A 15,298-nucleotide genomic window follows, 5' to 3' on the forward strand; every position below is an offset into this window, starting at 1 on the left:
GATGGAGAGTGTTCAGAACTGGCATGGGCCAACTAGGCTGAAGAAGGATAAGAAAAATTGTGCCTGCCAATACTTCTGTCCCCAGAGAACGTTCCTACAGATCCCTGACTCTTTAGCATGCCCTAAAAGTAGTCGATAAATGTCCTTCACTTAAGGCCCAGGTACTTTACAAACTGCTGCCTCTGTGTTGGGTCCAAGAATGAGTAAGATTGTCTGCAGGCCAATCCTACAGGCCTCCAGCTCTCCTGAAGCTAAGCCCTACTGATTTTCAAAGCCAGATATTAAGGGAACTTACCTTTCTGGTACACATCCTTGAAGGGAGGAGGTGTTCAATGTGGACTTTAACTTCACTCTTCAGGAAGGACCTCCACACCTGTGATATCTCTCCCATTTGTGGGATGGTGTGCTGGGGGTCTGGGTCCCAACCAGACTACCTCTCTGCCCCTATTCTTCTTGATGTGGCTTTTTCTTTATATCTTTAGCTGTGTTAGAGTTGTTCTGATAGTCTTCAGTTTCTTCTCCAATACAGTTCCTCTATATGTAGTTATTGCATGGTGTGTCCATGAGAGGAGGTAAGCTCAGGATCTTCCTACCTTGACATCTTGAAACTTGTCCTCCGTATTTTGTGAAACTACATTTCCTATACTCTCTTGCTGGTAGGGTTATGAATATAAAGTTGGTTTAGAAACAAATTCACTCATAAAAACTTTGTAGTTCAAACTGAATCACATAGTGAGACAGGTACAGCACAGGTCACACATTTGTCTGTTGTACATTCTGGCAGGACTGTTTTCTGGAACCTGTGACTGTAGCAGCATCTCTTTGATTTATTAAGAAGCTTCCTGGTCATGATGGCAAAGGCAGAAACTCCTTTGGTAGTCAAGTTCTGCTGTGTGATTATGGGAGTCATTCATGAAAGTACAGCCTGAAATTTCTTTCCTCAGCCCTCTCAACAATCCATAGCTACTCATGCATCCTTTCTGCTTAAAATGGCTGAAGTGGATATTGTCATATACTATAAGAATACTAACTAATAGTTTCCTTGTCTTTAAACAAGGAAACCAACTAATTGTTTCCTTACCAACTAATAGTTTCCTTGTCTCCTTGATGGAGAAAATTTATGTAAAGCATGTTAATACCCTATTTATCACCTGCCAGAAAGTAGTTATTGTTCCATTGTTATCCTTCTTCCCAAGTGATTTAACAATCAAGATGCCTGGGTTTGAATTATGGCTTTAGCATATATTCTTTCTGCAATCTTAGTCAAGTTGCTTAACCACTCTAAGGTTTTATTTCTTTATCTATATATTAGGTAAAAGGTACAATTACTTCATGGAGATTCATAAAAATTAAATGAGAATATGTAAATAAAAATTTCTTGTCTGTACTTTGTTATTTTCCATACAAGCAATCTAATTTCATCAAGTCATTTCCCACATGGCTTCCTGTTTTTAAATTCCATGACCTTACCTTGCACTTTTAGAATGCTGGGCACACATTTTAAAAAGTACAGCCAGTGCCTCTATTTTCTGTTATCTTCTGCTTTTCAAATACATTTTTCAAGTTGTTCCTTTTCCATGACATCTTTTCAGGGACCTGCAACCTACCTTGATCGCTTCCTTGATGTTGGAGCTTCTACAAACACCAGCAAGTGTTTTAGCACTTCACTGTTTTTTTTTTCATTCAGGAAATGTGTCTTCTTTCTTTCTCAAATGCACTTTTAGCCCCTTAATACCAGTAACAATTACTTAAAAAAATCTAACACAGCACTTAAGAGAGTTTACCATTTAGTAGTCACCTAGATGATTTATCATGTCATTCACCGAATTCAATTAGATTAAATGGTATTTTTGGAATATATTATTAAATGTAGGGAACTTAGACGTAAGCAATTGGTGAAATATTATGTAAAATTATGTACATATTTTTCTAATTAATTTTTTTCTTTTTTACCCAAACGTTTCTTCCTGTCTCTGATTTCCTTTAATTGTGCTTCATTCTATCACAGAGACAGTAATGGTATTAAAAGTTGGCAAAGTGAACACATGATATACCAGTATCAACATGAAAATAAAGGAATGACTTCTGTTCCTTAGACACGTTTGTCAGCATTGATGTAAGAGTTTGCACAGATAAGAGAGCTGAGAGCACGGGTTTTCAACCCTGGCTGCAAATTGGGATGCCTGAAGAGCTTTAATAATACCAATACCTGCATCTTAAATCCAGATACTTCCTTTTGACCAAACTAGCATATGGCTTAACAATAGGGTATTTAAAAGTTAACCAGATGATTCTCATGAGCAATTAGAAATAAAAACCACTGGTTAGAGGCTGTTCTTCAAACAGCATTCTTTCCTATTCACTTTCCTCTCAATGTTTTGCTCTAGGAACATGATGCCTGATTAGAGAGATTTAAGGCCATTCATCTAAGCATTCCTTGTCACCAGTGGTACCTTTGGCACATATATGCATGTAAGGATGATAAGATGGTATTATTTTGAAAACTATTTTCTGAAAATATCTTTACAATTTTAGTAGACAGTAATTTTATTCACATACTTTGGGGAAAAAAGGTAATGAAACTAAAATATCAGCCGGACAAGAAGAATAGAGAGGAGAAAAGGAAAGAAAAGTCTATAGCTGTATTAAATAAATAAGAGTTACAGTTTCGGGTTACATGTACCTGATTGATGGTACCCAGAATGTCAGTGAAGCTGTTTACTTCTGATAAAAGCTGAGATATTATAGATTTTCTCAACAAGCTGCAACTTCCCAGGGTTACCAGACTCTGAGACACATGGTGCTGCACCTGAAACTAAAGATAAAAATGAATAGGTTTCTACTTTCTATCAAGTCAAGTCAAAATATATTTAGTGGGCATTTTCTAAGACTTCATTACTGAATTCATACTGTCAGGAGTATAAAAAGTGTCAACATAATTCTGGGTCAGTCTTAAGCGAAATTATGAAATAGACACATTATAACTATATAAGTAATAACATCTTCTATAGCAGTTAATATTTTGAAATGTATGACAAAGTGCTGAAATATAAGTTTTAGCTGAAATATCAAAATAAATAATTATATTTAGATGATAGACCATATATAGAATGAATGAATAAAAAAATAAAAGAGATGATAAAACTCTTAAGTGCTTATCTACTAGATATAAGGATAGATATAGATATATATAAAAAGTGAAAGAATGGAGTTTGAAAATGTCTTTTGGGATAGCTGTTGGTACACTATGAATCCCAACTCCACACTGGAGAGACAGGTAGAAGGACTTCTCTATTCTCTATAAGTCAGGAGAGAGGCATTTGACAGAGAGGAGAAAAATGTAGAACTATAAATTTTCATCTAGAGGCAGCAAAAAGTACTCATGACTAAAAAATATAAAAGGACATTAGGAGACAACAAACTATATCCCATACAATTATTAAGAGAAAGGCCATCTGATTATAAATCACATTAAAGTTATGTATAAATCATAGCTGGAACTTCATTAAATATACCCTTTAATATATTTTGGAGAAAGGAATTTTCAGAAGTATCTTAAAGAAATAGCACATACCTTGTCATGTTAAAATCATATTAAGGAGACATTGCTTTTGTATATAAAATGTTTAAATGATAATGTTAAGTAAATAATGGTCTATGAAATTAGGAAATGTCACCTGTGTCCTTTAAGATAAACACTTAATGTAGATATTTCTCAAATAGATATTTTAATAATATACCTTAAAATTTAATCAATGACAGTAAAATGGTGAACATATTAGAGTTCAAAAGAAATTTCTATTATAAATACAGATTTATGTAACTAGTTCTTAGTAATAGTTTCCTAAGTCAACTTGTCAACTCAATACTAAAACCACATTGATTTGTTACCATAAGAAATCATAGTTATTTATCATTATTATTTCTTAATAATGTAACTGGCTAAGACACCCTCTGTAGCTCTCCACTGCCAGTTTTTTGCAGATTTTTCACATTTTTGTTTGTACCTGAAAAAAGAATACTCCTATATAAACTCTAAAAAAATTTCTGTTGAGTATTCCACTGATGCTTTAGTTGTACTTATGTCTTTTCTTAATATTTAATTCTTTAGGAGATAAAGTGCAGAAAAAATTCACAGTAAAATAAAAGGTACTTCAGACAGTGGGAATGAAATTATGAGGGTACTAACAAGGTTAGGTTTGTGGACTCTGGAACCTAACTGCCTGAGTCAAATGTCACCTCTACTGCTTATTAACTTTTACTAGCAAGTTACCTTTTTTAATGTTTGAGCTTCCACACCTGCAAAATAATGATTGTGATAGCACCCACTTCAGCTGTTGTGCATATTAATTTAGACAGTAAAAATGGTTAACACAGTGCCAGGCATTTAATAAGTGTTCAATAAGTGTCACATGTTATAATGTAAAAGCACTGAAGGATACAGAAATGTAATTTATTGAACCCCGAAAAGTTAAATACTAGTAATAAAATAAAAATAAATGTTTTTCTAGAGTTAATACAATCCTATTAGAGAACACTGATAAGAAGAAAAGTTCATCATAAACACCTTTTCCAGAATCTAGATAGGAATTGTTACTGTCTCCCCAATATGACTGAGGTTTGTAAGAGAACAAAGACTAAGTATATAACTGTTAAGGTAATGTAAAATTCTGTTAATGTTTTATAAAAATGGCCTCTATACTTCTTTACATTTTAATTGACACTTGCCCTTTTGAAAACACAGTGGAACTTTTGAAAGAGGCTGGCATGGAGGCTAGGCCTCATATCATACAATATACAAGTGGCTACTGTGGTGGAAAACATGGAAGGTCTCACTCAATACTTATGCTATCTTTTTCTACTCTAGCACATCTTCCTGTATTTCAGGGACTGGAAAGTTATTAATAATTTCCCCCAGATTCCTGTGCAGTTAGAATTTTGGATATTATTTGAGTTCTGCCCATTGGAAGTACTCACTTGAGATTTTTATTAGAAGAACATTACGGAAGAAGAGAAGCAGGGCAGCATGCATTCTGTTAGTGACGACTGGCAGAGGGGACATGGTTTTGGTTCATCCTGCAGCTGGTTCAAAGCTTCCTACTTTTGCAAATTCTTAATCCTGATGGAAGCAGTAGGATGCTACCTTGGTGGCTTAGTGGTTTGGGAGTCATTCTTGTAAACTCAGCCTTCTCAAATACGTGTGAACTCAGCCAAATCAAATGTGCGTTGATCTACATATTCCACTAGAGGATTCACAGAACCCAGTGCTGACATTTAAGTCTTGAAATATGCATAGGCAGAAATTCCTACCACATGTTCAATACATTTGCCTATCTGATCTGTGTAAAAGATAGAAGGATCTTGGAGAATGGCAGTGAATTAGCACAGATTTCATCAGAGGTAGTTCTGTTCCAGTTGTAGTTCCTTTCTTAGCACAATCAACACTGCTTCTGATATTGTTAGACAGGTCTTAATCTGGGAATATATTTTATTATCCCAATAAGGATAGAATGAAGCAGCTTGCATTCACCTAATGAGACATTCAGTATAATTTTTCTGTCCTATTTAAGGCCATGTCAACTTGCTGGGCTCTGTGTCATTACTTAGTTCATAGGACTGTGATCGCGAAAACATTCCACAGAACATCATGCTGGTGTACTGTATTGATATCATGCTGATATGGCAATTTTTTTAAAGTCCCTGGTAAAAAAACATGCATTACAAGAGAGTGGACCCCAGGATTCAGGTACCTGATACACCTGGGACGTTTCTGGGTCTGATGCATGTTAGAATATCCCTTCAAAGTGAAAAAACAGGTTGCTTTTGTATGTATTTCCTATCAGTAATAAAAACATATTAATATTTGATGGGAATTTGTGGATATTTGGGGCAGCATATATTCATTTAGGCTTACCATTTGGATGGAAACATTGAGTAAATCCTGTCTATAAACTTTGAGAAGAGCCCAGAGTCATATAAAGATCTCTAGCTGGTCTAAGTTGAGGAACAGGAAGCTCTGCCACTTGGGCCTTACGACAATAATGTCTAACGTTCTTGGAGCTCATCAGTAACTTTATGAAGCCTGTAGCTGATCGTAATAAGAAAATCAAAAAGAAAATTACACTTGGTTTGGGAAGAAAGTCAAACCTTTCTTGGCAAATAAGTATAATCTTACACACGCACACACACATACATACATATAACTATTTGGTCCTACAAGGGATTAAATAACTGCCTGATCATGGGACACCAATTAGTCACATATGCCCACAGCTGCTCATTTGAACAGTGGTACCTAAAGTCAGTTATACACAGCAACACTCTGTCATCAAGTAGCTACACTATATATAAAATCATGATCAAGCAGGAAATAAAAGCAGAAGTGGTGCTTGAACAGTTAGTTCCAACTAGAATAACACTGCTTATAAGGTTGAGTTATAAGAAATTTATGTTCTAAACCAGTGACAAATATATGATGCTCTTTCTCTGATACCCAGAATACATGAGTTCAGGAACCAAGGTATGAAAGAGACTGGGAACTCTCAATATTACATCTAATGATTCATTGGTAAAGTATTCTTTACACCCTTGTGACTGGATTCTGGTTTAGAAGTCTAAATAAACAAGTAAGAATGGTTTCTACTAAAGAACCCCACAATTGTTTCATGAATTGGAGGCTGAAATTTCCACCTGGCTATATGAAGTTCTTTGTGCCACCCTATCAATAGCAAATAGGACATTCCTATGTTGGCTAGAGCAGTTGATCTCTGGTTGAGGAAAACAGGCATTTAAAACACAATGGCAGCAGGGAAGATTGTATTTGGAAGCCAGGCGTTACCTGGTATGAATGTCCAAGTAATGTAAGTAAATAGAATATTATAGCAACCTCATGAGGCAAGACCACCAAAAGGCCAGATCCTTCAGAGATGAAACTGTGGGTAAATCCAATTAATTGAGGTTCTGGCTAAGGACAAGTGGAGGGTATAACTTTAGTGGAGGAAGAAAGTCAATATAAATTGTAGATTTATAACTAGTTGTACAACTGAAGGCCATGGAGGGTCATTTTTCTCTTTGTGTGTGTGTGTGTGTGTGTGTGTGTGTGTGTGTGTAGGTATGGCATTTTGGCAGTGGCTCACTTTATAATTTAGTCCATGAACTGCAACACATTGTGATGGAACTGGCATAGGCATGATTATCACATCATCACATAAAATCATATCACATCACCTCACATCACATGAAATGATTGACCCTTTGAATCTTTCCTTTTGAGAAGAGGTCTACAGATTTTTGTTTCTATAGAGAATTGGTACATTATGTCTTCCAAGTACAGTTTTTGCTATTGATAGTTTGGGGAAGTTTGAACAAGGGAAAAAGCTTTATTGAATTCATATGTAAGTAAGTATATAAATAAATAAACCTACATCTCTCTCTTGTTTGCACATGCTCTATCTCTCTCTATATATAGATACACACATATTACATAAAAGAGATCAGACTCTGAGGCCAGACTGCCTGTTCAAAACCTAACTCAGCAATTTACTACCTATGTGACCACTAGTGATTTACTATACTTCTCTGTAGCTTAGTTTTCTACCTGTAAAAGGAGGATAAGAATAGCTACTATTTCCCAGGCTTGTTCTGAAAAATAAATGAGTTAATACACGGAAATATTTGTAATGAATGTTAGCTATTTTTAACTCTAAGGAAAGAAGATAACCAGATAGAAAGATCTCTCTCTCTCTCTCTCTCTCTCTCTCTCTCTCTCTCTTTCTCTCTTTCTCTCTCCTCTCTCTCTTTTTCCATCACATCTGCAGGAGAGCTCATACCTCCTCCACCCCATTGTTTCTTTCAAGGAGAAGAAGCACAGGTATGACTGAGGTCTGGACTAACATGCCAGAGGGAAAACACTATAGGTAAAGACTGGCAGAATCTTTCCTTAGGCTTTAGTTGCCAAAGAATTTAATCTCTTTGTGACTACAGTGATAAGAGACTCTAAGAGTGTGCCTATCTTCTAAGAATACTTCTCAGTTTAAAAAAGAAAAAATAAGTGAAAATTAGGAAAAACAAGGCATTGACCAAGAATGCTTAGATCAAGCTCTATTGTTGGTCAAAACTATGACACATGGTACAGTCCAATTCTTTAAGGCAAAATTCCAAGTAGGCCTGTATTATAGTAGGGTTTTGCTCTAAAACTATGTATAAAACCAGGGGCAGTATTCCAGAAATCTTCTCAAAAGTGTCATTAAGTGGAAATCTACAAACTAGAGAGCTTGGCAGTTTCCAAAGGGAAGACCTGGGCTTTATAAACACAGGGAGGAACTCCTACAAAGTGTGTTTGGAAAGACAACAATAGTAGACAAGTTCAGCCCACATCAGAAGAACAGCAAGAAGTAACAGGCACCCTGGCAAGGGAGTACAACAGAAGAAAGGAGGCTCTGAGAAAAGGTCACGTTTGAAGACCCATGATCTGTCTGTAGGCAGCAGGATCTCAGTTTTAAGTAGCTGGTAAGAAACTGGGAAGGCAGACAATGCAGAGAAGCAAGAAGACGGAAATAAGACAGGAACTCTGTTTCCATGCCTGCCAGAGAGGGAACAAGGCACAGAAAACATTTGTTGGGACTAGAATGTAAGGTAGGTCAAAATTTTTAGACGCACTACTAATCTGCTAATTTGTAATGAAATTATCCATGGCCCTTTGAATCATTGCCATGGTACAGCTGAGAGCCCAGAGCCTGAGAAAGAGTTGAGCACACATGTATGGGTCAACTGACTGCTGGAAAAAGAGGTATAAGGGGAAAAAATTAAACTATGTAAGGCACTGATATACATCAGGATATATTTATCATTGAGCTTCAAAACAAAGCAAGACTTAAAAAATCAAAAGGCAAACAAATATTTGCTTAGGTTTAGAGCAAGGACGAGATGGAGCAGTCTCATGAAAAAAATGATATGCAGTTAACACATGACAAAAAAAATCTATTTTATTCTCACTTTTCTCATTCAAAGGAATGATCTTCAGTCTGGAGATAATAAACATAATAAATATAAACGATAAAGCAGAATTAAAGGTTCAAATTCAATGAGTATGTAAGAATCTAGTTACCTGAACTGAACTTAAAGTTGGAAGAAATTTATCCTAAAGTACACAAAGTACTTGTAGATGTAATTAATAATATATTCCATTATAATTACTGAGAAACCATACAAAAGGCAACAAAGGAATGGAAGTAGGAAGGGCTATGTGAATTTTTTAAAAATGAAAGTAGTTGTCTCAACCCACGGAATAATATATGTGGATTCTAGCACAATTTTAGGATGCTGCTGTGCAGAAAATTTGTCAGAAGAGCATACAGAGTCATTAGGAAGGTGCATCAATTAAAGAATAACGTCAGGCCACACCAACTTTAATTCCTGTCCTATTATGATAGAGTTGCTATGTTTTATCAAAAGAAGTCCCAGACATAGAATACGTTGATTTCAACAAGAACTCTGAGCAAGCCCTTAGGATTTCTTTTAGGTACAGTAAGGACCACATAAGTTTCAGGATGGGTGAATAAACTGCTCCTAAAGAGAATGGATTATAATTTGCATGGGTTCTTCTAATAGCAGATCTTAGTACTTGGCTCTATAGAGTAACAGAAAAGAGGTGAGTGCTCGGAAGGTCACAAATGAATTCTGTGAAATAAATGTTAAGAAAACACTTTCAGATCAAAGGTATATAATCATGACAGAACAAGTGACAGAAACTGGTCATGTGGAAGGGCTGCCTAGGGACATGCCTTGGAAGATTCATGCATTCCCTCTGTTTCTATTGTTATTTACTCATCTCACTCTACTAATGAACAAAATCAAGTAAAACCAACTAAAAACTATGGGGACAGTAAGAATTATGTGCTTTCTTCTGCCTAGACAAAAGAGTTGGGACACTCCATCTAGTATCGCAACAACCTGGATAATTACATTTCTCATTTTTTAAATGGAAGGAAATAACACTCAGACATGTTAAGTTCACATGGTGAGGGGCAGAGTCTAGTGTTAGGTTCAGATTTTTTTTTTAACTTGAATGCCTATTATCTCTTCTGCCAGTGAAGTAAAACTTACAGGAAAACATGGCAACAGAGGAGCAGAAAACAGTATCAATATAAATATACTATGATTCATTAATATAATATGATTTATTTTGCCTTGTGTATAATTCTTAGTGTTTATATATCGTATCACTGAATCCTTAAAATAACCCTATGAGGAGGTATAATCTCAATTTAAATAACAGGGACCCAGGTATAGAGAGAGTAAGTAACTTGTTCAAAGTTAGATCAAATATACATAAGAACCAGAATTCCCTTGTGCTGTTAACCATTATATATCCAAAGCCATCACATCCCAATCTCTCGTGAAGGCATAAAAACTCTGAAAGCCCCCAGGAACACTTATGGAAAATTTCCAACCACTTGCCAGATTCTGATTACAATGTTTATCGATTGCCACAGTAAATGAAGGAAACACAATTGCTAGACTGTGAACCATCAATTTCTGTTAGTGAAGCAGCGCTGGAAGCAAACTGAACAGTAGGGGAAAAGAGACTCAGATATACAGGGACAGATGGTACCAGCCCTAAATCTGGGTAGACAACGCACTAAGTGTTCCCTACTTTCTTTTTTTTTTTTCCAATATATGAAGTTTATTGTCAAACTGGTTTCCATACAACACCCAGTGCTCATCCCAAAAGGTGCTCTCCTCAATACCCATCACCCACCCTCCCTTCCCTCCCACCCCCCATCAACCCTCAGTTAGTGTTTCCTACTTTCAAAAGCATCTAACATATTCCACCCCTTTATTTTCCTATTATTCTATAATTAATATTAATTAATTGTATAAAGGAAACCAAAGTACTTAGGACAAGGAAACAATATTTTAGGGGATGTTACTTCTGGGAAGTGGGTAAATAGATAGGTATGAAAACCCTTTTCCCATAAATGCTATAAGTGCACCTAAAAACTTCTGAAACAACCCAAATCTTCAGCAATATCAATCATAGCTATTAATTAAATCTATCTTATCAGAATGTAGATGATCACAGTAGGCAAGCAATTAGCAGACAGTAATGTCCAGAAAATTGACCTCTGGAACTAATCACAGCTTTAAGCAAACCAGCATGAGCAAGGGGCTGGGCCACTCCCCTAGCTCTCCGGATCAGAGCAGTGCCAATCTGTGCTGTAGAACAGAAACTGTTGTACAAAGATCTTAAAACTTCAGTGCATTAAAGTTAAAAGTAAATTATCCAGACTCAATTGAAAGTGAATCAGAAAAAAACCAAAAAACAAACAAAAAAACGCTTTTTAAAAGCTGTCACTCAGGTGAAAAAATATATACTACAAAAGTAAATATGTTACATAGTTTAGAATAAAAGTTACTGTTGCAATTACTTAAATAAAATGATGTTTTAAAAATAACTAGATGTATTAAGATTCTTAGAAGGTAGGCAATCATTCATGAAAAAAACATGATTCTAAAGAATAGGACACAATAAAATTAAAGCTATCAGAGCCAAATGTAAATGGTTCTACATTCATTCATTCTTTATGGCAAATATTGACTGAGTATGGTCCATGTGCCAGTGACTGTGCTAGACCCCATTATCACTTAGATTCAACGAAGAATAAAATAAGATTACTTTTGCTTCAGTAGTTACTTCTGCTTATGGTTGGCAAGATACTTTAAAACGCTATCAAAATGCAATTCAGCTTGATCCTGATGTGAAAGAATACTTTCCAAAAAGTTAAAAATGTGACTCTCATACAAATTTAGAGTAAATACATGTCAATGGTGTATTTATATTATTAGTGAGGGTAAAGAACACTTAGGAATTGAGTACTGGATTTAAAGAAAAACACTGAAATAACACTGTTAAGTTAGATACACAACTGGTTAGTATCTGACAGGATAAACCCCTAACATAACCTCTGGGGATGCCTGTGTGTGTGTGTACACAGAATTTTTTTTAAAGATATTTTTAATGTGTTCTTTAGTTTTGAGAGAAAGAGTGAACGAGCGTGAGCAGGGGAGGGGCAGAGGGAGACACAAATCCGAAGCAGGCTCTATGCTCTGAGCTTTCAGCACAGAGCCTGACACAGGGCTCGAACCCATGAACTGCAAGATCATGACCTGAGCCAAAGTCAGATACTTAACCCACTGAGCCACCCAGGTGCCCCCAGAATTTTTATATATAGAAATTGTTTACGTCTATACCAGATAAGAATTATGGGTTAATCTGGAACTTCACAGAGTCCAAATAAGTCTGACAAAATACACCCCCAGACATTTAAATAATCCTTGGGTTAGCCTGCTAAATAATGGCTTACAGTGTCAGAGAGGATAAGTTACCAACATCTTGTCTTAGTTATAGGATCACGATAATGTATTGTAACACTAGATAAAGTAACATATATTAGTGTATCACTGAATTCTTAAGAAAAAAAAGGAAATACTCAGAGGCCAAAAGAAATAGAAGAAATAAAAATATGATGAAATCAAACAATTAACTTTCAGGGATGGATAAGCAGGGGTTGCCTTGTCAGCAAATAATATTAGCAGCACAGAACCCTCAACTAAGGCCTGGACCCTTCCAAAGTGGCAAATTGTCTAATATCCCTCAGGTTAATCTTACAGAGCTAAAGTACTAATGGAAGACAGGCTGATAAACATCTGTGTGCCAGCAAAAGGAAGGAACGTCCAAGTTAGTAAGAATGGTACCAACAGTAGAACAAATCATAGTCACCCATGAGAATGTGCAAAGTCAGCCATGTCTCCGTTGGGTCTGCGATTCAAATTTACACTACTGAATATGCCAGGACCCCAAGCTGAGAAAGTAAGCTTTTCTGGAAACTAGAAGATGCAAATCTAAAACCACTCTTCTCTTTTCAGCTTTATTGAGATATAATTGACCTATGACATTAAGTTTAAGATGTACACTGTAATGATTTGATAACTTACATGTTGTAAGATGATTACCACAACAGGGTTAGTTAAAACATCCATTGCTTCCCATAATTTCTTCTTTGTGGTAAGAATGTTTCAGATCTACTCTTAGTATCTTTAAGTATATAATACTGTATGATTTTTTAAATTTATTTTTTATTAATTTATTAATTTACATCCAAGTTAGTTAGCATATAGTACAAAAGTGATTTCAGGAGTAGATTCCTTAATGCCGCTTACCCATTTAGCCCATCTCCCCTCCCACAAACCCTCCAGCAAGTTGGTTCTCTATATTTAAGACTCTCTTATGTTTTGTCCCCCTGCCTTGTCTTTATATTCTTTGCTTCCCTTCCCTTATGTTCATCTGTTTAGTATCTTAAATTCCTCATATGAGTGAAGCCATACGAGATTTATCTTTCTCTGGCTAATTTCACTTAGCATAATACCCTCTAGTTTTATCCACGTAGTTGCAAATGGCAAGATTTCATTCTTTTTGATTGCTGGGTAATACTCCATTGTATGTATATATGTATGTATGTATAGACAGATACCACATCTTCTTTATCCACTCATCTGTCGATGGACATTTGGACTCTTTCCATACTTTGGCTATTGTCAATAGTGCTGCTATAAACATTGGGGAGCATGTGCCCCTTCAAAACAGCACACCTGTATCCCTTGGGTAAATACCTAGTAGTGCAATTGCTGGGTCATATAATACTGTATGATTAACTGTAATTGCCAAGCTGTACATTAGATCCCCAGGATTTATTCATCTTCTAACTGGAACTTTGTATACTTTGACGAGTATCTCCCCATTTCCTATACCCTACAGCTCTTGGTAAACACCATTCTATTATGTGTTCAGCTTTTTTAAGACTCCACATATAAGTAATATCAATAGTATTTTTCTTTCTCTCAATTCACTTTACTTAATGCTCTCAGAGGTCCATTTATGTTTTGCAAATGTCAGGATTTCCTTCTTTCTCATGTTTCCACTGTATTTATATATACCATATCATCTTTATTCATCTACAGATAGACTAAGGTTGTTTTGATATCTTGGCTATTATGAATATGCTGCAATGAACATGGGAGTATAGCTATCTCTACAAGATCCTGATATCATTTCCTTTTGAGATTATATATATATATACATACACACACACACATACATACCTAGAAGTTGAATTGCTGAATCCTATGATAGTTCTATTTTTAATTTTCTGAGGAACCTGCATTCCATATCCTGTTGTGACTGTACTGACTGATATTCCCAGTGCTCAACAGCTCCTTTTTCTCTATATCCTCACAATGCTTGTTATCTCCTCTTTTTGATGACAGCTCTTCTGACAGGTATGAGGTGGTATCTCAGTGTGGTGTTGATTTGCATTTCCTTGATGCTGAGTGATGTTCAGCATCTTTTCACACACCTGTTGGCCATGTGTATACCTTCTTTGGAAAAGTGTTTATTCAGTTCCTCTGACCATTTTTTAACTGGACTGTTTGTATTTTTGATACAGCTGTAAGAGTTCTTTTTCTATCCCATTCTGGAGGCTGCCTTTTCATTTTATGGATAGTTTCTTTTGCTGTGCAGTTTTTCTGTATGATGGTCCCATTTGTTGAATTTTGCTTCTGTTGCTTGGGCCTTGTTTTTGTTTGCATGCTTTGCAAGTGCTCAGTTCCAGGTTCATCTCTACATGTCTTTTGTTATCAAAGAATAACCGATCTACAATATTATATTAGTTTCAATTATATCATCTATATTATACTACTTATTTATATTATATACTCTACTATATATAGTTATAATCATTATATAGAACACAGTGATTTGACATTTATACACACCGTGCAATGATCACCATGATAAGTCTAGTTACCATTTGTCACCACACAGGTCTTTAAAATATTATTGACTATAATCACTGTGCTATACATTACATTCCTGTAACTTTTTTATGTTATAAATGAAGATTGTACCTCTTAATCACTTTCACCTATTTTTTCCAGCCCCCAACCCTCATCCCTGCTGACAACCATCAGTTTGTTGTCTGTATCTATGAATCTTAGATACAGATAAACAATAGTATTATTGTTTATAATCCCCATGTTGTACTTTCCAACCCAGTGACTTATTTATAACTGGAAGTTTGTACCTCTTAATCTCCTTTATTTCCCCCAAATCCCTCAACTCTGGAAATGAGCAGTTTGTTCTCTATATTTATAATTCTGTTTCTGTTTTTGTTAGTTTGTTTGGTTGTTTTCCTGTTCTTTTGTTTTAGAGCCCTCATAAAAGTGAAATCATATGGCATTT

General features: G+C 35.7%; 1 protein-coding gene across 2 annotated transcripts in view; it reads right to left on the reverse strand.

The window, feature by feature from the left end:
- Positions 1 to 15,298, reverse strand: part of MEI4 (meiotic double-stranded break formation protein 4) — a 206,581-nt gene that overhangs the window by 68,525 nt on the left and 122,758 nt on the right. For both annotated transcript variants that reach the window (XM_015066324.3, XM_053222547.1), the window contains exon 4: positions 2,684 to 2,815. In XM_015066324.3, the coding sequence (XP_014921810.1) occupies positions 2,684 to 2,815 (132 nt within the window). The remainder of the gene's footprint in view (positions 1 to 2,683; positions 2,816 to 15,298) is intronic.

The sequence above is a fragment of the Acinonyx jubatus genome, chromosome B2 (assembly GCF_027475565.1).
Source record: "Acinonyx jubatus isolate Ajub_Pintada_27869175 chromosome B2, VMU_Ajub_asm_v1.0, whole genome shotgun sequence".
In the NCBI taxonomy this organism is placed as follows: Eukaryota; Metazoa; Chordata; class Mammalia; order Carnivora; family Felidae; genus Acinonyx; species Acinonyx jubatus.